We start from the raw sequence: 23122 nt of genomic DNA, 5'->3' as shown, positions 1-23122 counted from the left end.
ACTATGGAGCATGTAAGTATTTTGAAATAAAAATTTAGAATCAAAACCACACTTCTGAATGTTTGCATTCAGAACATTCAGTACACAAGACTATTGCAAAAACATATGAAGTACTGCTTTTCTGGTAGTTTTACAAAACGATAAAACACTTCTGGTAGAATCTTACCTGTACCCGCTGAACATCATCTGTGCATTGTTTCTCTGTTTCTAGGACAGCAGATTTCAACTCTGAATTTGAAAAGAAGATATGGATTTGAGAAGTTCTATGTTAAAAAAATTCATTGATCTTTTGAAATACACATTAAGAATTTAATGAAAAGAAGGTAGAGTTAAAAAGAAAATAATCTTAAATGTCCCACTTTCCAATTTTTCCATCTAAAATTAACCGAACAGGTTATATGCATAAATAAAGCCAGCCTGATCTCAATTTGCAATGTATTATGACTCAATATTAAATACTATCATCTTAAACTTGAAAGAAGTCCATTTTGATTGTCAAAATTTCAGATTCAAAGATAAATAGTTACTTATGTCTCTATTATACACATTCCACAGACGGCCAAGGGAAGGTTCTCATGCTTGTTCTCCCATCCAGTCTCCTTAACGAGTATTTCCTTGAGGTCTGTGGATTGTGTCTGTTCACAAAAGGTCAAAAGTACCCATGAGCCGAATGATGACTGTTGGCAGCTATGTAGTCTTTTTCATATCCTCACTGGCCTGCCTCTGCCCTACTGTCAAAATTTGAAATCTCCATGATGAGATAGTGATACAGATCTAAATTCACATTTTAAAAGCATGTTTGAATGCAATTGGCCTTACCATTGCAAATATATTTTGAGAAAACTTGATTTCTTCCTAGCTTTATTATTCACTGTCTAAAACATCTCAGCCTTACAAAGGGATGGTTTGGGGTAGTACACTTACTGTGTAAGTGTACAGTCAGAGCTTCCCAGAAATGGGGACATTCAGACTGAAGACACAAAACTAATTCTTCATCTTTGTATTGAATTCCACATGCTGTCTTTTGGGCAAAGAACCAGCATTAATTTGACTTTTGGAATTTTGACCATGTTACTCATTTACATTGAAAAATGAAACAGCAGTACTTCATTCTAGTTGTATCTCCAATTATTTTCTACTTTGGAATAACTAACGAGAATCCTAATGAATATCTAAGCATTCCTTCACTTAATTAATGTCTTTAAATGGATTTAAAAAAAAAAAATTGTCCCAGAATAATGGTTTTATATGGAACTACAGATCTTCAACTATCACTGTGACAACAAAAAATAAAAGAACAGTGCGACTAAACTTTCATCTGCACATTTTACGTGGAAAATGGGCATCAAAACATAAGACACACCCTCCCCCGCCCCCCTTCTTATTTTAAAACCTGGATAACAATTATTCTATCTACAAATACTACTCTTTGAAATGTCTGTTTTCATAAAAACATTTCAATTTAAACCAAATCTAAGCACAAAAGAAATGACATTAAAACCTAGACTGTGCTAATATTTCTTTCAGTGAGAGAAACATACTATATATTCCTGCATTGTTTCTACAGTGCTGTAATTTCATTGGCTGCTGGATAAAAGAAATAAGAGATGTTCTTACAGAAATGACACAAATATGTAACAACCCAACACATGGTCAGGACCCTGAAGTCTTTTGGTAAGCCATTGCAGAGAATAACAAAGACTTTTTAAAAATTTATTTATGGAAGAGAGAGAGTCTTGTAGTTAAAGCACAGGACTTCAATTAAAAGCTCTGGTTTCTGTTCTGACCTTTCTATAGATTTCTTCTCTGAACTTAAAAAAGCCTCTTTGTGCCTCAGTTTCTTTTTTTCTAGTTATCTCCTATCAGGCAAGGAAAGAAAAAAACCTCCAAACCCAAAAAACCCTCAGCAGCTACACAGTTCAAAGATCACTAACCAGCTTCGTAGTTACTGCTAATGATGCCTCTCTAACTGGTCATAACCTAACTTTGTATACAGGAAAAAAAATAGATGTATTTTTCTTATGCATGCCCAGAGAACATGTGTGTCTCACACCCTTATATTTTTTAAGGGTACCACTATACAGCAGGCAAATCTGTTGACCATTTGCAGGAAGAGTGAAGCAGTTGTGGTCTGGAACCTCTGGCTTCATAATTCCTAGACATTTGGCCTCCTCACAGCTTTCTGACAATCCCAGCTGTTGCGAGGCAAGACATACAAGGGGGAAGTTTCGTTGCCAGTGGCAGTTGTGCTACAAGGTTACCCCTTGAAAATTAAGTCCTCAACCTTTTTACTTTTTTAATTGTTTACTAAAACAGCATTTCAAGTCATAAAAAACTGGATGAGGATAGGCTGTCAACAGGAAATAACTCATCATCTCTCGCTTTGACAAGTATTTAGTATGGATAAGTCATGCCGCCTTTTTTGCTGACTTTCAGATAAACTTGTTTACTGAAGAAAATTCAGGATGCTACTAATGAATTGGACACTCGCTCCTCATTTCAACCAAAAGAACCACACCAAAACCAGTGAATGATTATTTTCTGGTAAAAGTTATTAACGTCTCTTCCGAAGGAAGAGAAGAGTATTAACATTTTGTCCTGGTTTCAGCTGGAATAGATTTAGTTTTCTTACTAGCAGCTGGTATAGTTCTGTGTTTTGGATTTAGGATGAGAATAATGTTGATAACACAGAATTTTAGTTGTTGTCAAGCAGTCAAAGACTTTTCAGCTTCTCACATGCACCCAAGAAACTGGGAGGAGGCAGAGCCAGGACATCTGACCCAAACTGGTCAAAGTGATATTCCCATGCCATATGACATCATTATTTTTATTATTATTCTCTTCTTTTTTGTCCTACTAAAGTGTCTTTATGTCAATCCATGAGTTTTACGTTTTTCCTTTTATTTCTCTCCTCCATCCCACTGGTGGGCGGGGGGGGACAGAGGGGTGTCAGGTAGTGAGTGAACGGCTGTGTGGTTGTTTTAGCTGCCTGCCGGGTTAAACCACAACACATTTCTAAACTAAGCAATTGTGAGATACTTGTTTTACAAATTATCTGGACGAGAATTTTTTTTGGCTAACCCTTCCTCAATTGCTTTGCAAAACCAGGAAAACTTCACTAGTATTTGTACATTGGTCATCTCCCCAGGGCCTGTGTATGTGATTTTTAGATTTCTGTGAGGTTGATAGAAACCTTAAGATGAATTTGATCTTTGCTCACACTAGGTTTTATGCTTCACTAATGCTCTAGTACTAGACAAGACACACAACTTAGAAAGTAATGTTTCCTGTTGTGCAAATGGGCACAAATTACATCTCTTACTCAAAAATTCTTAAAAAAAAAAAAAAAAAAAAGGAACAGGTTACTCCTATATATTTGTGAATATTTAACAATTTGACAGAATTGCCTAGCTTATTTTTATCTCAGACAGGTCTCATTCTAAAAGAGGTTCTAAATACAAGCGGAGTTCAGGGTAATACAAGCAGTTAATTTTAAGGTTAGTTTGCCAAAATTCACCAAATACAATTTATCTGCAGCAATCTAACAGGGTTTTATCTTTCTTAAGTAAAACTAAAATCCAAACAAAAAGAAACCTCATCACCACAACAAAAAAACTTTAAAAAAGAAAAAGGTAAGGAAAGGAAAAAAGTGCCATATCACAAATGAAACCTTCCCTCTAACCCAAACCAAACACTGTTTTTTTTCCTCATTTTTCATAAAACAAAGGAAATAAATGTCTGGACAAGCCCAGTTTTATTAAAAAGACTAACTTAGATTTCAGGGTGTAAACCCTTACAGAGATTTAGTGTGTTGGGACAGTTTCATTTTGCAGGTGAAGTTGTATAACCTTTGAGTCTCTGCCCAGGTGGAAAGCACAGTCACATGGGGCACAGGATGTCTGGGGTCTAGTGCCTGCATACTTGCCTTTTCCTATATGTTAAGTGGAATAGCGTCATCAGCAGAGGATTAAAATAATTGAATTTCAAATACCCTGTTGTGTTTAGGAAGCGACAGAAACAGATTTGGGGTATTCAGATGAAAAATTAATGGCATACACATTAATCTTATTGGTGATATTGACTTATTTTACCCCAAAACTTTTCTGAATCTAGAACTCAAAAAATTTTTTGGCATAAGTATCTGCTGGCTTGAACCCAAATTCATATTAAGTATTGCCAAACTTCAGTTTTTTAATAAATAGTCAATCTAAAAAAAAAAAACCCACTCAAACTAAAAAAAAAAAGCCTAAAAAATCCCCACCAAACAAAACCCTCAATGAACCTGACAAAAAAAGAAAAAGAAACCCTGACCACTCTAATAGTCTTTTCCTCACACCCAGCAACACTCCACATAACACAGAACACACACAAAAACTATTTTATATATACTATATTAACTACTTTGCTAACTTAGGAACAGATTACCCAAGACCTTGCAGAATTTCCTTTTGCCATAGTTAAAACTTGAAGGCCTAGTATTGTCCTAATGCTAATATCTGTATAATAAAAATAAAGACTGCACATATAAAAATATCCTACTACATTCCTCTCTGGATCAATACTTTTGTCCAAAATGGGCATTTTTGTTTATAAACCATTGTCTGTAATGTTAATACCGTATCTTTTTAACCCATACAGCAATAACTATATATAAAGCAAAATACAGCTACTCTGCACACCCTTTAAAAAATGCTTGCCCTCTCCACCTTTCAAAGCCATATATACATAAATTAATTTAGTTATAAATCTTGGGGAAGGTGTTCATCCTTCAGGCTGCACATGAAAGATCACTCACCTCCAGGTTCTTCCACATGGCAAGCATGTGAACAATCAAATGAAAAGTTAAATTATTTATCTACATAATTATTCAGAACAATGATAATTTTTCCTTTTCCCTGCATGCTCTACACTGCAAATTCACACCAAAACCCCAAAATTCCAATAATATTTTAAAGCGTCAGTACCTCAAGCAAATTTTGAGAACTATTTAAGTTCCATTTAGAAACAGTCGCAATACACAATTTTCCATTTCACTTCTAATTCTATTTTCTTAATATTTTAGCAGGTTTTGACAGGGTAGTGGCTGAGATAAGGAACAGACAAGTACTGTACACGTTACATCCATTTAGTAGGTATATTAAATAGAACAACATAGGACGGAAAAGAACCATGTATAAAATGAATACATTTAAAAGTTATTAGTATTATCCTCTTGTTGGAAATACTCTTCGAAACTGGTAAAAATAGCAAAAAATCTTTACGTTTCAAAATATTTTATGTAATCAACGTTCCTTTAGATTTTAGAGCAGCAAAACTGTTGTTATCTTGCACCACCATCCGCCAAGCTAAAACCTCAAAGCAAAATAAAATATTCACCCTTTTGTTTTTCCAGTGCAGAGTATGTTCATAAATCTTCCAATCACTTGTCCACATGTCTAAGCCTCCAAACTGAGAAACACAATTTGTCCTCTCAGAGTACTTTCATTAAATATAGCATAAAATATTAGATTAATAGTAAAAAAATTGGACTAGCCTAAAAGTCCAGTACTGCAGCGTTACACACTCTGAATTGCGTCAGTGAGATGGATGCAGAAATGTTTCCTTGACCACTAATAGAGCTGCTTTGGTAAAAGCCACAGCATAAACAGAATAATATAGGAGTATTGCATTTTTGCTGTCATCACTTGTGAACACTGGAATAAGCGATACCAGGAAAAGTGAAGTGTTGCCATGATAAATGGTATCCATGCATGAATATTGTGCTTGTGTTCCAGAGGAAGTGGTAGAGAAGTCCCAAAGAGAGGCAAATCTGAAATTAACTCCACTCAAAGCCTACAAGCAATACAAAGAGATCTGTTGAAATAATGACTTAATTCTTCAAGTCTGAGCACTGAGAAAAAGGAGTGGTAGGAAACAGAAAATTTGAGAATACCCATTCTCTCTCCATGAAGGTCATGAGGATGAATGCAGCTTAAAAGTGTTGAGAACTGTTGAATACTAACTAATGCAAAGCTAAGCCTCCAAGAACCTGTGGTATTTGCCCATCAACACTACTAACAGAAAACAGGTTTGAAATTCTTTTCTAAATTTCTTTGTCAGCTACAAGAGGGGTTTGTTTGGTTTTGTTTTAATTCTCAGCTTAAACAAAGTTTTTAATGAGTATGCAGAAGATTTCAGAAATTTGGCTGGTAACCTCACAAATTTTAAGATAAACGGACTTTGTAAATAAAACCTCAACTTATTTTTTAGATACACTTTTCCTCCCTCTCTGTCAGCAGGGGACTGCTGAATCCACATAGGAATACCTTACACCACCCTGATAACTTTCAGTATACCACCAGTGGTGGTATATTCTGAATTTTTCCATATTTTTAAGAAGAGAAAAGTACCCATATTTCATGGCTCTGAAGGTATGTAAATTGGAAAAGAACAAAGGTCACAACACCTGGTAAAATCCATTAGTCAGCAGATGCCATGTACACATCTTCAATGTTAACAAAAAGCATGCATTTCTGCTGACTATTTTTTTTTATTAGATTCATACTAGCTCGCATTATTTCTGAAGCTAATCCAAGATCTTCAAAATCAGGTATTTGTTAGAAGTTAAGATATTAGGTTTATATCTTGGATACTAAAAGACAGCAGCTCCCCACTATGCCGTACATATATCTTGTCTATGTCTAAGAACTATACCTTCTTCTGTAGTTTTGAGTCTTTGTTCTTCATCTGGAGGTTTGGGTGGAGGCCACACAGATGGAATTCTCCTTGGAAAGCTTCCTTCAATGTAATCTGATGAATGTGTGGGTTGGCTAACTGCAGCCCAAGTATAAAGCTGGTCTTGCTGTGGTTATTAAAAAAAAAAGTTGAGAAGTTCATATAGAAAGACAAACTCAAAATATCAAAACCTTTGTTTCCAACACAAATAGCTCAATATCCACCCCTATATCAAGGCAGACTTGTTTTTATGCTGCTCTTCTCCTGACAAAGACTTAACATAAATCCATATTAAAGGAATTTAATGTTTCAGTTTTGCAATTACCTCAATTAACAATAGAAAATATAATATTTTAGTTATCTACAGCAGAATGACAGTACAGTTGAGCACTTTTTTTGAGCATGAGGAACTCTTTGCCACTTCGTTGCTTGGAGAGATAATAGGTTCTGTCCATCATGACTGTACTTCTTTACATATGGTTAGTTTATAGGATAGAGAAAAATATTTCAGTCCATGCTATGTAATCTTTTTTTACACCAAGTTTTTTTACACACAAGCAAGAAAAAGCAGCAGGATTATTTCAGCTTAAATTAAACTGAGACATTTATTCTTTGCAACCTTTTTTTGTCATTTACATTTCCATATTCATAGAAAGGGAGCTAAAAAGGTGGGTTTGCTTTTAGAATAAAATATTTACAAAAAACCAACCACAAAACCAAACCCAAAAACAACAGCTAAAAGTATTCTCAAATCCTCTGGGCTCAAATCAGATTATATCCTTATTACTCAATAGATTTGAGTTTGATTCACTTATTAAAAGTAGGAGACGTCCAGACTGTCTGATGAAAACTAGGGCAAACTTATGCTTTAAGCCAACAGAAAGATTTTGGCTGACCACAATTCAAGTATTCTTATGACTAACAGTACATATCAACATGCACAACTTGTGCTTAAATATTTGTAATACTGTATAGAGATCAATCACAGCAACTTCATGAGTATCCTAGTGAGTAATATGGAAACATGCAAATATTATAGTACAAAACTGTGCGGGGGGGGGGGGGGGGGAATATCAAATCACAGGATGAAAATACAGTCATATCATACAATAGTATCTCCTTAGAAAGATCATGTTCATTACTCTTCATTCACTCTATTGCCCAAGTAAAAAAATGGTAATATATATTTGTTCTGCTGCATATTTCATTTTTAGATTAAACTTTTTTTTTTTTTTTTAAATTTAACATAGATACTAACATTGAAGAGATATGCAGGGAGAAGAATAAAATAATTTAACATTTTTTGGGGGGGATAATTGCTATTGCATGTGACTAAGCTTCTATTTGCCTAAAAATAAGTTGTGGTAAGAGTGATAATATTCTATTGAGAGTAACTCACTTAGAATAGACAAATTTTGGTTATAAAGTTAAAAGTTTTGGTTTTCAGAGAGTGCCTCAAACAGTCAAGGTCAGAAGCAGCTCATTAGATCTTTCCAGCATGAAAAATATGGAAAAAATCCAGTGTTATACACAGACCTCAGATAAAGGTAAAAATACATGGATAAAAAGCTTAACACAAAATCACATCAGGTTCTTTACATAGCCCTGAACTCTATGTTCCTTGAAAAGCCTGTCCTTTTTCCATTACTATGCTACTACATTTGAATATCCAAACAGGCTTGATTAATGTAGTTCTTTCAGTAACTCAGTACTTTCCCTTTGTCTAATTCCAGCTTTTTGGAGGATATGCATTTCCAGGTTACTCCCTGTTTTCCATAACTGTGGGAGTAAAAGGGAGGGAGAGAGTCATATCAGTACATATTGCGTAAAGAAAAAGAAAAGGTGCTGCCTTTTGCTGTTTGTCTTATTTCTGCACCATCCAAATCTCAAAAACACAGAGGAAAAGAAGATTCTAAAAAGTTATCCAAAGGCAAGCAAGAACATTTTTTTTTTTTGCCCACTCTACCACCTTATACAGTCCAGGGAACACAGGGAAGAACAAGCTCTATAGAGGGTTACCTGGGTAAACACAGTCAACTTTTAACAGGATTACACGTAGGGTTATAGGGCAATAAAACAGAAGACAACAGACTGTAGACAATATTGGCATAGCATGAAGCAGGAAGACAAACAGTTAAACTGTTCCTGGACATGATATTTCACCATGCCAGTTCTTGAAAGGTACAGTCCAATCATTTAATAACAAATTTTTGAAGTATGATTAGTCTATATTAATTAAGATATATTTTTAAAAAATCATAGTACGTCTCAGAATTATGGTACGGATGGGATACATTATGAGAGTAATAAAATATGAAGTACCTATTTTCCAGCTGATAGAATTTACAGCATATAAAGTATGAACAGTTATAAATTAAGACATTGCACAACTCCATAACAGACCCCTAACTCAGCATGGGAGATTAGTTTGTGAGTATAAGGGATAGTATTTTTTGTTTGTGTGGTTTTTTTGTCTTTTGTTTTGGCATTCTTTTCATTCACAATTCAACATAGGGAAGGATGGTGGAATAGATTCATCAAGTAAGAGAAATTTACAGAGGTAAACGTAAACTTGCAAAAGTGCCTTGCAGGGACTAGCACTACAACCGAAATTTATCCACGTTCAACATATAAACAAGGTATTAAACAACAGCTACATTCAGATTATCTGCAAATTTATAAATATAATTTAAAATATGAAAAACCCTCTCAACAGAAATGTAGCCTGAAGGTCTGGACTTTGAGTTGATAGTCCATAAACTACACTTAGAATGGGAAAAGATTAACCCTGTCTGCACTTTTGTGCCCTTCAAAAGAGATGAATCATTTGAACGTTCTAATTCCTAATCACTCAGGATACTGTCCAAAATCTAGTCCTCTTTACCCTTTGTCTTTAGCTCCTTGTCAGTTAATACACTAACCCATCTTATTTCTACTTTTCCAAATCTGATAATGCCATAGATTTGCATGATTATTAGAACATTTTGAAGAAAGATATATGCAGCCAATTTTATGATGCTGAAGTACTATTCAAGCAAAAGAGACAAAATAATCCAAATTTTAAAATCTAGATTTGATTTTATCATTAATAATTGTACTGTAAGCATCCACAAACCTGGATTTCCACATCCAACTTTTTCTCCTTTAATCTTTTCATTTCAGAGGCAATTTTTACTAGATATCATTGTAAGTACAGCCAGTGAATACTCTTACCGTGATCAAGCTTTGAATACCTCTGGAATATTCACTTCATCTTGCTCAGACTCCACTATTTAGTGTTTAAAGCACTTCTTTCAGGAAAAAAAGTTATTCTTGCAATGAATGATCCCAGTCTTATTTATTCAGACTCATTTCTGGGCAGACATTGAAAGCTGAAAGCTGCCTGAGTCCAGTGCACTAAACATGATGTCAAGAAGAGTTCGCATTTCCACATATCCTTACACAGCACTTTCCACTGGTTCTTAAAACTGCGGAGCATTCACACATGGGCGAGGCAAACTGCCTGCAGGATCTGATGGTACCTAATCAATAGACATTTTACCACTTATAGAGGGTAGTGCTTACAATAGAGTCACAGAGAGTCAGGTCTGTAGTTTAACTCGCTCTCTTCCCAGCCTGCTATCACTAGGCACAAAGAATGGCTTTTTGTAACAAAATTTCATTCTCGGGTACCACAGTGTTACATTTCAAGTCCATAACATATTAAATATTAATTATGTTCCTTCGTTGCTTGAGCTAAAGATAAGATTTCCTGCTAATCTTTAAAGATGGAAGCCAACGCTGTGATCTACTCAGTCAGTCTAAGGAAATGACATCTAGAAAGAGGCTGGTGGACCCAGAATTAGGGCAATAAGCTAGACCTGCAGCCAGCATCAGAATGCATACAGGTGGACCCTGAGCTTTCAGAAGAGAAACAGAGACCAGGTTTGTTCCCTGGGCCACAGACTGAATTTGAGAGTAGTATATCCCTCACTGTAGGAATATAATATGCAACCTTGAACCTCTACTTTTGGCAGCTGTATTGCTCCTGGAGATATGCAGGTAACATGACCTTCAGTTAAATGCTACCATAGTTTTTAATCAACTGTTTATCTGCTTTCAGTTGAAAGGACAAAGATAGCCATTGTGAGAAATGCTTAAAAGAGGTACAAGAGACGGAGTTGAAACAGCAATAAATGTATACATCTGCCCAAACTAGTCACAAAGGCATAAATTAGCAATGTAAGAATCAAGGAGGTGGAGGGAAAATCTGACCAGAAGTATTTTGCCATTTCTCAAGGAAAAAAAAAAAAAAAAAGCCAGTCAGATCATGCATGGTGAGATGGGAAAGGTGGGGCAGTACAGAGGCACAGTGCTATCAGGAGCAGCCTCTGCTCTTCAGCGCAGCACAGCTGTAGACAGGGGAAGCACATTAGCAGTACCTCTAAACTTTCTTATACTAGAGTGCATTGGTGCTAACTTCCCTGAGTGCTCCTGTGCTAAGCCATGATGGAATCAGGCCCTATCTTACAGGGCATTTCATTTCAAATAGTCAACTTGAGCAGTTTTTCACTTGAACCCCAAACATTCAAAGTTATCCTGAAGAGGGGAGGACAGAAGGGTAGGCAGATGCACAGATAGGTATAAATGGGCCAGGAGCAAACACCAAGTGGTAGTTAGAAGATGGTTCCTACTCATCAAATCAGTCTGGATGTGGACAGCCTTTCAATAGGAAGAGCTGAAATTATAACTGCATTTAACACAGAACTAGATAAACTCATAGAGAAATTACATTTTATGGTACTTGGGATAAACAGGGGCCAGACTCCATGACTCAGAAGGTGTTTTCCTGGATAAAAGCTCCAAAGAGCTTGTTCCACATTTGCGTATAACTGCTTGTCATTTAGACTTTCATGTGCATGAAAGGATTTTTCACACACATACACACACACATACACACACACACACACACAGAGAAAGTTTAACAATTCTAAGTATACAACTTGCAAAATAAAAGGAAGCCAATTGCATGTTCCCACTGCATATAAATAGTTAATTGGACAAGCAAGGTTTTAGTTTGAGAAACTAGAGCCGGACTACCTCAAAATGCTCTTATCAGCAGGAGACTGCTTTATTTTGAGCAGCTATTAAAATAAAGAAATCAATACTATCAAGAATGGGGAAAGCGGTTTACTTTTTGAGGAGATGTTCAGTAACAAAGCTCTGACTACTGACAGAACCAGAGCAGTGATTTAACATGGCGCTCTGCTTGTACTACCTTTGGCTGTACTAGTGAGCAGATGTCTTCCAAGGCTGAAAAACAGCAAATCAGTCATAATGCTGTAATATATGGCTGAAGTAGCACTTTATCCTCATGAACTAAACTTGATGCATGAGCATTTTACTTGAGTGACTATTTTTTTTTTCTTTTCAGAAAACTGATGTGCCTCAACAATTCATTTAAAAATACTTCAAGTGTCAAAAAAATCATGAAACATTTCTTTCCTGTGGAATGATGTCAACCTCCTCAACAAAACAGAACAAACTTGCTTGATCCTATCAAACTTTGCTCAGATTTCAACATTATGTCCTGGGGATATGAGAGGCCAGCAGAGCTAATAGCCCTATTGTTGAGGCCCTCATGGGGAAAGGAAATCAGGAAACTAAATTTCAGATTTCCACATCTATTCTCATTCAGTTTCAGAGTTACTGTCTTGGTCTTCCTGTTCCCCAACAATTTCTACATTTAGTATGGCTGAAGGGGTTGAACTGGTGAGCTTACAACAAACTTTCCTTGGAAGAGGGAACAGTGGCTAGTTTTTTATGAAACAGTAGAACCTCAAGATCTAGCCTCTTTATACATCTGACTTGAACTACCACTTAGAAGACCACATCCCAAGACAACTAGGTTAATTGGCTGTTACTTAGACAACCTGATACTCTGTCCTTTCTCATTCACTCTCTCCAGAAATTCTAAGCTGAAGCAAGAATCTTCTCTATCAGGAGTAGTTTTCCCTTATACTGACGCAGTTCTGCAGTAAGTTTGGAATCTGACAAATTTGAATTTTCAAAAGAAATCTGTTTCATTAGGAAATTCCTTTCACCTCTATTCCATACAAAAATGTAAAAACTTCCTCTTGATTACAGAGATGTGAAATATACACAAATTCAACTCTCACTGTATTCTCAATTCCAAGCTAGAAAAAAAAGACACTGGGTTATGTCATTCTTAGGAAAGTGAACAGAAAGTCATCAAATACAAAAATCTCTTGAGGTGATAGGGTGACTACCATCTTCATCCTATGCACAATGATTTTGAAAATTTTAAACAGGTGGTGTAAACTTAACATCCAGTATATGCCTCCTGAAGCAGTTCTTCAGAATAACAAGCAAGTAAACAATGTCCTCTGCAAAAAAGAAGCATGAAAACCTAGCAACCTCCTATATATAAAATACATCAGTTGAAAGTGTATACAGTAGCATCACCACAAGTAACTGGAAAGGAGAAAGAAAAAGAAAAAAGAAAGAGAGAAGGCTAAAAGACTGCAGGGCTAGATGTAACAACTATAAAATAAATATGTAATTAAAATTTAAAAGAAACAAAACAAAACAAAGGAAGCAGGGAAACCGCAGAACAGGAATACTTCAGCCCAGTGATCATCCAACTGTTTCCATTTTACTACTCAGGAACATTCAGTATTGCTCACCACAACACACAGTGTCACACAGTATGATTGGGCAATGGAAAAGGAAGAGGAGACGTGAGAGCTTTGATTTAGCCAAAAACTCAACTGCCATGGTAACCTACATGACAAACAAAGATTAAGACAGCAGATTAAACAACCTGTTTGCTCTGCTTTATTCCACAATTTTCACTTGTTAACTTTTAAAGTCTTATTCGCTACTGACCCCCAGTATACTGCTATGACAAATTCCATAAGATAAGACTACCTACATTCAGTCACACACATTTTGTTCCCGAGCATTGAAAGCACGCTTGAAGAAATGCTGCATTGTTGCCAGCTTTGTGCTGCAGTTTGGAAGAGAAGTTCTCCTAGCTGAAGTCAATTCTTGGGAAAGTTGCTCTTTGGAAACTGATCACTGGTATTTTGGCTCTCTGACTTCTGAGAAAGGAGTTCATCCACAATCTGTTTAACTACTAATTTTCAGACTGGTGTAAACAGTGCAAATAAGTTAAAATTAAGTAAAGTCTTCATGTCACTAACTCCTCTTCCAGCTGACCTGCAAAGTCCCACCATCTGCTACTACTCAGCAGCAAAAAAAGCAGTGTCTCTATTTCCTTAAAAAGCATTTGCATCACCACAGGTGACCAGGAGATAATAGGAACACAGTCATTTGTATAGCATTTCCCATTTATGCTGTCTGGCTCTCTGCTTCCTTGCGGAAGTGTTATTTCAGAAACAGATGACAACCTAGTCAGGCATCATAACTACAAATTGGACAAGGGGCAGTCCCTATCCCAAACAGTCAAACATGCCTATGTATAAAATCACATCATAACATAGTAAATAAAGACACCCTCCAGAAGATGTCCATTTAGCTCTTTCAATATAAACTATGTTGAAATGATTTATAAATCAAGAAGGCATTAACAGCAGTACTCAACATAGTAACAGCATTCAACAAAAGTACTGAAAAAGATGTAGAGAGAGCTAGTACAACCAAAATGACACCAGAAATAAAGAAAGATGAAAGTGTGCGTTTCAGACACATATGGAAGAAGATATTGCTGGTTAGTGCCACATGAAAAAAAGGAGTTGTTGGATCCTTTAATGTGCAACAGAGATTAAGGTGTGCTCTGTTTTCTTGTCAAAAGCACATACAAAATGATAATAGCTTCTATCACAAAATCATTTAAGTTTTCACTGAGAATTTAAGTGTTTTACACCTAATGTTCAGAAACAGCACTCAATACTACTTGGAAAGCTTGTCAGAAAAAAAAAAAGCTAAAATCTGCTATGAAAGGAAAAAATTTCCCATAGATTACGACTGCACAGTGTGAACTGGAAATTGTGGAATGGGAAGTCATAATTAGGGACTAGATATCCATAACATGTAGTAATTGCAACTACTGGGTAAAATGCAAACACCAAGTACAGTCAGTATTTCTTAATAGCACTCCGAAGCTAAATAAAGTTACCTTGCACTGATAGGAAAATGTCATCTTCTTTACTGGTGTATAAGCAGTTTAAATTCTAATGCAAATGTGTATAACATAGGTATTACTGATGGCTCTCCAAAGGTAGCAATCTTCTAGCTTCTGTGATACATCATTAACAGAGAAGCTAAGCAGGAGATGGGATCTCAACTTGTTGAAAATTGTGATCCTCCAACAGGTGGCTCCAAAACTTGCCTGTGGTTACATTCTTGCCAAAGATACACTGTTTAGCCAGCTCAGCCTTGTGTTGATTTTAATCTAGTAGCATAATACAATGAGGTAATAAAGCTTAGTACTACACCTGTGCTACAGAAATACAATTATTTAATAACATGACACAGTCATTTGGGACTGATGAAGTTTTTCACAAAGTATTAATTTCTTACATACAGAGGCTATTTTAATTTGAAACTTTAGAAGCACTCATAAACAGTCACAACTGTTAAAAAGGGAAAGATTTAAAAGGAAAACAGGCAATAGTTATTCAAAAGACAAGCAATTATTTAGAGAACATTCTTTGAATAGGCTTTTGCTAACCTATTTTTCTATGTGTCGCACATTAGCTTGCTTGGCCTTTAATTTTATTTTTTTAAAAAAAAAACTTTTTTTTTCTTTTATAAAATACTAGTAGAAGAATGAAAGGCTGTAAAGATAGTCTGCCACATAAGAAGTCATGACATCCATGAGACAATAATTAGCAGCCTCTGCAGGAGATAGGAAACTAGCAAAAAAGGCATCATATTTCTAGACAGTGAATCTGCCATTGTACAATTATTCTACTCTTTAAGATACTCTACATTCTAAGAGTAGGTAGAAAGAGCTACAGCGAAAGCTTCCACTGCTTCTCAACAGGAAGCATCTCAAAAATCCCAACCCTGTCTACTTCTGTTACTTTTAAAGCTTTGTTCAACTTTTATTTTTCAGACTAAGCTTTTATTCTGGGCATCTGCCACAATCTGTTTTGAAAGAAATAATTGATAAAATGGGTCAACACAAAACATGTAAGTTTTCTCATAAGTTCTTAAAACAGATTTAAAGTTTCTATCCTTTGGGCTATGACTTCAAATTCGACAAGAAGGTCAGAGATACTTCAGCAATATGCCATTTCCAGTCATCATTAAAATCTGCCCAAAATCTGATCAAGCCATAAGCCTCTGAAAACTGGACACCATCCTCAGCATAAATGTGATGACAGCTGCTAGTTCTCTGAAGATTTATGCTTATTTTGGGTAGTTGTTAGTCCTTCATGTTTGCTATACACTAACAAAGAAGTAAACATCACGTCCACAAAGCATAATCTACACCAGAAATACAAGTGCTAAGAATTTAATTTAAACTGGCTTCCAAGAGCCATTACAATACTAGCCCAAGAAACTAAGAGCTGTGAAAGTTGTCTTCACTCTCAATGCATTGCCTAATTGCAGTCAGTGTGGAAGAGAAAGAAATAGAATCCAACGAGAAATGTAAAAGAGGTTGTGTACAATTATTTAATGGGGTAAGGGAGAAACCCACACTGAAGCCTGGAGTATCTTGGAAGAAAGAAAAAAAACAGATCTCTTGTGTGTCACTGAGAAAACAAGACACAAGATTTGGATACACAGTTGTAAGACAGGGAAAACTAGAGGCGACCACCGGGCATGAGTAATAAAGATGAGAACATAATCAGAGTGTGCAACTGCAAACATTTCAAGACAGCAGAGACTTCAGCATTAGCCATGTTAAATTAAATTCACTGGAGGCCATCCAGAAAAGGAGATCAGAGTGAGAAAATAGGACTTTTAAATAATCTGTTTATATTCATCTCAAGCCACGAGCAACAGATCATAGAGTGAACAAAACTTACTGAATTTTTTTCATAAACTGTAACCCAACATCTTCAAAAAACAAAGTCTGTGAGACCACACTTAAGCAAAAAGGGAATGATGGACTTTATTCAACATAAAAAAAATAGTAAGGTAAAGCTCAGAAATACACGGGATCAGTCACAAAAGGGGAAAAGGAAAGATTCAAGGAAAGACTTCAGTGAAAAAAAAAGGTTAGCAATTCTGAAAAAAAACCAAAAAACAAACCAACCCATGCTAAAGGAGTGACCTAAGAGACTGTATAAGAACCAGACTAAGACAAAAATCAAAACAGCCAAATAAGTAACATAAAGGCACAAGCAAGCACCAGGGCTGAATGTAGCAGGGAGGAAGGACAACTAGGTGGCAGACAAACCTGGCTGGGACCAGGACAGGGTTACAGGAGCTTTGTTGATGGCAGTTTCAGCTGAGTGAAAAGGACACCAGCCAAACTGGAGGCAATCCAGGATGGAACTGGAGGCAGATCTGATTAACTCAGACATGAAGGAAGAATATGGGACTGGCTGTGCTCCCAATTTTGGAGTAAGGGCAAAGATGATATATCTCCTAATTCTAGATGGGTGAAATTTATGTATTACTTAAGACTAGTTTAATTTCTCTGTCTTGGAAATTAACAGTTAGAGCAACAGTAAAGTCCTGTTCTAATGAATTTAAAAAAAAAAAAAAAAAGAAAGAAAGAAAAAGAAAAAGAAAAAGAAAAAGAAAAAACCTAAATAGGAAAAACAGCAAAGTACAGACATGGAGAGAGATGCAAGAGGTGACAAGAATCAAAGATTTTTCATGTGCTTTTTAAAGTAATATACAGTATCACTATAAGTTTTCTCACATTAATTGTTAATTTTTTCCATCTCCTTATGTAACTATTAGCATTTATTTTCTGTAAGATATTTTATTTACTCACTCTAAGAAGCAAAATCAGCTAAGAGAAGTCAAATTTTGAAGTTTGCAGCAACTAGAGTTTATATTGCAGATTCTAAACATTTTCTCCCTTGTAGGGCATGTAATGAATAAACAGGTAGGCATTCCTGTACTGCAGTTACCAAGGCTGAAGTAGAGATAAATTCTCAAACTCAATAGCAGCAGCTCTCACCTTTATGACATGTGAAATTCAGTTGTTGAGATCCTAGTGCTCAACACAGATGTATGCTCCTTTGAAGTAGGATGCACTACTACTTGCATACACATACACGGGGCTTTACACCACTTCTGACATGACAGGAGCATGATCTATTTAGGGGGCTTATACAGAAAAACAGCAACAGGGGATTTGTGGTTTATTGATAGTCCAATTCAAATCAAGATCTCTGCTAAGCCAGCAACATCTTAAATCACTGACTTTGAGACACTGTTCACATGGCACTAGGGTAGGCTACTGTTTCTTTTTGGAAAGTCCATCCTGTTAGATGTGGCCAATGAAAGATAACTAGAGTAATTCTCTTACTCAGACAAAGCATGGTATACCTGTTAACAAAAGAGCTGCTTCTGCTTCTTTCCAAACTTTTAATCTGTTTACAAGTGAGGAGAAACTTAAAAGAAATAAAAATTGTGTTCAATACTCTAAAAAAGAAGAAATTAGCTGAATATATGGTAAAATCAGGAGAACTGAAAACATTGCCAGACTGCTTTAAACCACCTGAAAAATAAGAAATGTGTCTTTTCCAGTAAAAATCACACTCCATCTGAAAGTATTGAAAGTTGCACTCCATTTTTCAATTAATTTCAAAAAACAGTTTGAAATTATTTTTTAAAAAAACATAAAGGTTGAATATTTTTAGTGTCCATGAACTTTTTTGCAGATAAGCTAGGTTTTCTAGGAAAGCTTGTTTGTTTTAAGAATTCATCAAATAAATTTATTCTACCCATTTTCCCTTCACTAGTTCTAAACTTATTCTTAGTTCTTAAGCTATTTTTTAGAAAACATGAGAAAGATTTAAAGAATTAAAAAGACTCATTTTCTCTCATATCTATGCCAACCATTTTTCTAGTATTTCTAACCAAGGTTCAGCTTAATGTGTAGAATAGGGATGATCCTAACTATACCAGTAAGGTATTAAGTAGATTAGTTAATATTTGTACATTATTTTGAAGTTAATTAGTGAAGAGAAAAACCCTGATTATCTTCAGTCACATAAACCAGTACAAAGTACCACCAAAGATAAAATTTAATGGCAAGGATCATGAAAATAAGTTCAATGTAAAACTTTATGATTTGTAGAGTATCATAGAATAGAAAGACATCCTAATGTTGAATTCATTATCCAAGAGGAAGGAAAAGTATGTTAGATGATGTCTACATCACAGTTTTGTAACTGTATGCAAACATCATCAATAACAGTGCTCCAGCCAGATAGCCTGAAGACACAAATAACACTGTAGCTGGAATGCCAGCAAATTTGCACTGACCCATGCACTATTTTGTATCAAAAGTCTTCTCAGAAGGAAAAAGATTTTCTAGCATAGACATCCCATTTGGGTTCTCTAAAGTTTTGTGACACTGTTTCTTTTGTTCCTTTAAGTTACGTTTTGGGCAAAGCAGCTATTGGATTGAAAACGTTGATAGTGCTCTAGAGCGCTCTGATTCAAAGAAAAAGACTTAATGAAAACAACAGATAAAGAACAGTATAGCAGACTAATATACAAGTTAAAGTGTTAAGAAATCATGTTATGGGAGAACATTTAAAACTTACACTTACTTGAACACAAAAGCATACTCATTTGAGCTCAGAAAAATAGCTGCCCATTCCCATAAGGGTAATTTTCATCAAAAGGACTAACAGAACTCTTTTGGGACTGATAAGCCGTTGATAAATCATGTCCTTCTTGGCAAAACAGACAAAAGATAACTTTTTTCAGTACTTACATCAAAGGTGGGTGTGCTTTGCTGGGCACTCTGATTACATGGTTCTCTGAAGCAGTCAGTGAATGGAAGCAAAAGACCCATTGCAATAATGCGAGAACATAGTTTTTCTGCTTCTTCTTGTGGTGCATTTTCCTGCTGGCTGAAGAGCTTTTCCAGCAGAGTTCGTCCTGCCAAGGTGATGACACAGATCAATAAGAATTTGTAGCTATCTACAGCACACAAAGATTAAGGCATTACAATGTGTAGTGAAAATCTCAACTATTAGAGGTAAAAAAAAAAAAAAAAAAAAAAAAAAAGAATTCTTGAGGAAAGTATCTGATAATAAGCCTTTCATATAAAATGCTTCTATATAATAATTTGAAATTATCTGTAACCTGATTAATTAGGACATTCGAGAAAATGTACATTGTATTGGCTGCACTGCAGAGTAGGAACAAAACCCATGAGATGCTATTGTAGCACCAATTTCCTATTTATTTATATTATACAATTGTCCTGATGGGAAAACCCAGATATTACCAAGAAATGAAGTAACTTTTTCCAAGGGTGTCGCACAAAGTTATTATAGAATCAAGACTCCCAACTCTTGGAATGAGCCTTTGTTTTTTGAGTCATAAAATGATCATAGTCTTTAAGAAATTGCTCCAGTTCTTTGGAGAAACTTTCAATAAAAGAATAACAACAACGACACCCCCCCCCCCCCCCGATAACTATTCTGTTTAAAATTGTATTTAATACAGCTCCACAGCAGCAGAGTGCTCCAAATTGAAAAGCAGTGCCACAAGCAGCAATTCAGAGAAGTAAAACTTTTGAAGAGAAAAGAGACTTTCTCCTATTACAGGGCCAGAATTCATGATGAAAGCATTTTCTTTGTTATCTCACCAGAGCATGAAAGGAGGGCATATGTTATAAAGTATATTACAGGAGACAATGCTAGAGGTTTGAAAGACCTTTGTGCTGTGTGCAGTTACCCAAAAAGAGGCTACAAAAAATAAGTCATATTCACAGGCTGTAGTAAAATCTATATTGTAAGAATATTAAATTGCTTGATTAAGCTCTAAAATGTCAAAAGATGCCAGAGTTCAGATTTACAGGATATAAATAAAGAGACGAAATAGATCTACTGGAAAAGGCAACTGAATAATAAAGTTAATTTCATGTTTTAGTATGAACTAGCTGTGAATACAGTTTGTACCTAAATCAGTTTCTATAGTCTGTTTTTTCCACCCGCTCACTGGAAGCCAAAGGTATTTTCCAGAAAAAATATACTGCATTAAGAAAGCATTTTAGTGTCATTTAAAGTAGTAATAAAAATAATAACGATAATACCACTGTTTTTAACATACAAATTCATTATTTCTGTTTGAATGTTAATTTTATTCAAAATGTAAAAATTCCCAGGCTTTCTGAACACACTAAAAAGATTTTTTTTCTTCTAAACATCTGGATGCAATTTAAAAAAGGATGTTGTAAGTGACATTTAGCCCAAAGTTTCTGTATTATTTTAACTTCATGTGGCAATACAGCCTAAAATAAACAATACATTAAAATGTTAGAAGTTATTTCTAAGATTTTCCTCTCCACATATAAAGATCTGGTAATTCTGAATTATTTGTTTCCTAGCCTTTTATTAGACACAATACAGTACATTCAAGGGGATAATCTAGGGGATAAACTTATACACAAGTTTTGTTATGTTTGCTGATTAGTTTGCCTCTGTTCCTTGGTTTCACCACCTATAAGGTGATGATAACATACTTGTTTATTCAACATATGCCTCTATTTAGCTAAAGATACAGTTCAGTTCTTAAATCTTCAAAGTCATTAATTAACTGAAGACAGGCTTTCTTACTGAGTGATATGCACTGTGATTTTTAACAATTTACCCACAGTTGCAGCAATGTACAGCAATCCCCTACACGAAGAAAGGCAACAGCATAAAACCATGGAAGTGAAGCGCAAATAGGGAGCTATCCACTCACAGACATTTTTGTGATTTGTTTTAATTGTTTTTTCTTTGGGGTCGTAGTTGCCAATGCTTAGCGGTGCTGTAAAAGACCACTAAACTTCCTCTCCCGCTACGGCCCTCTTACTGCAATAAATGGATTCTCCTAGCTATAAATACTGAGGTTAAGCCAGTTTTAGAAAATAATAATAGTACAGGACTGGCGTCACAATGGCACCAGAGCACCAATAGGTAGCATTTGTGGGGCAAAGCACATCATATTACCATAGTATCACCTTATATCACTGAGTAAAGTTCAACAACATGGGAAGTTGTCTAGCTAAATGAGAGACTGCAAACGATGAGGATGAATGAGGAAGTCAATACTTTACACTTATCTAAAATGTATAGAAGAAAAAATAATAATTAAAAAAATACACCAGAGGGAGACAACTCTGCACACACACTTAAAAAAGGACTATGCAAAAAACTTACACGTTTATTGATGCTATATTAAATATTCAAATGTTATCCATGACTTCTGAATGTCAGACTTGATTTTTATTTTTTTTTTGTTCCCTGGATGTTTCAATATTTAACTAATTTTTTCATGTTTAGGGAGTCTTCTCCTGGAGATCTAGAAGCAGAATAGCTCCCTTCCCCTTTTTGCTTTAACCTAATTAACAGGAATAATAACTGTAAATGGCAAAACAGGAAATGAGGGGTTTTTTTCTTAATCCACCCATTCATTTGCTAATTTTTGTAGCACTTCTTAACAGTCTTGCTCAAGATCAAATACTTTGTTCAGAATCTTAGTTGCCATTCAGTTGCAGTTTAATTTGTATACTGGTTATGAACTATTGTTGCTTAGCAATTATTAACTATTGTCTAAACATACTTAAGCACTCAGAGAAAATAGAATAAGTATATATGTTAAAAAAGTCATTAATGAACTTAATTTCTCTTATTGTACTTTATATTACTTACGTCATTTTGTCCATCTGACCCTGAAGCATTCTCTGTAGTATATGAGTAGTCTTGGAATAAATACGATAGTAAAAATTATTTAATGATATTAGCTAGTACTTTTTAACCTAAGAGAATCAACCATTTAACTCAAACTACCTTTAGTACTATTAAGCTGTCATTTGCATCAAATATATATTGAGTCAGAAAAATAAAAGTTCTCAAAACAAAGGTAATAACATTTGGATAAAGCTGTGCTCTAACACATCTCCTGTGTTCCTTACAATTGCTATGGAGACCTGAGGACAGACACAAAAATTTGAATTACAGAAATACCATTTGCCAGTTCAGTTAACACATTTTACCAAATACAAGTTGAAAAAAATTCAATTTTCAATGCATACAGAAATAGCTTCGCTGTGAACAGCTGTGAAAAAAAAAACCAACAACTTTGTATCAACAGTAAATGGGTTCAATGCTTAAAGCACTTACTGGGCAATATATTTAGCACAGACTGTTAAACCACTGAAGTTTTGTACCTAACCAGCTAGGGTTTATCATCAAATTGAATGGTCATTACAAGTGTCAGAACCACCCAACCCCCATCAAATATAAAA

The 23122-nt window shown here is 35.3% G+C and overlaps 1 protein-coding gene across 1 annotated transcript in view; it reads right to left on the bottom strand.

Annotated features, from left to right (window-relative positions):
- FMN2 (formin 2) overlaps positions 1–23122 on the bottom strand; it is a 178111-nt gene that overhangs the window by 122905 nt on the left and 32084 nt on the right. Inside the window, exons 4-6 of the mRNA XM_075748780.1 lie at positions 19595–19761; positions 6694–6841; positions 167–228 (exon numbers count right to left, since the gene is read on the bottom strand). Of these exons, the coding sequence (XP_075604895.1) occupies positions 167–228; positions 6694–6841; positions 19595–19761 (377 nt within the window). The remainder of the gene's footprint in view (positions 1–166; positions 229–6693; positions 6842–19594; positions 19762–23122) is intronic.

The sequence above is a fragment of the Balearica regulorum genome, chromosome 3 (genome assembly GCF_011004875.1).
Source record: "Balearica regulorum gibbericeps isolate bBalReg1 chromosome 3, bBalReg1.pri, whole genome shotgun sequence".
In the NCBI taxonomy this organism is placed as follows: domain Eukaryota; kingdom Metazoa; phylum Chordata; class Aves; order Gruiformes; family Gruidae; genus Balearica; species Balearica regulorum.
Note: the sequence above shows the minus strand (reverse complement) of the source record. Positions and strands in the feature narration are given on the sequence as shown.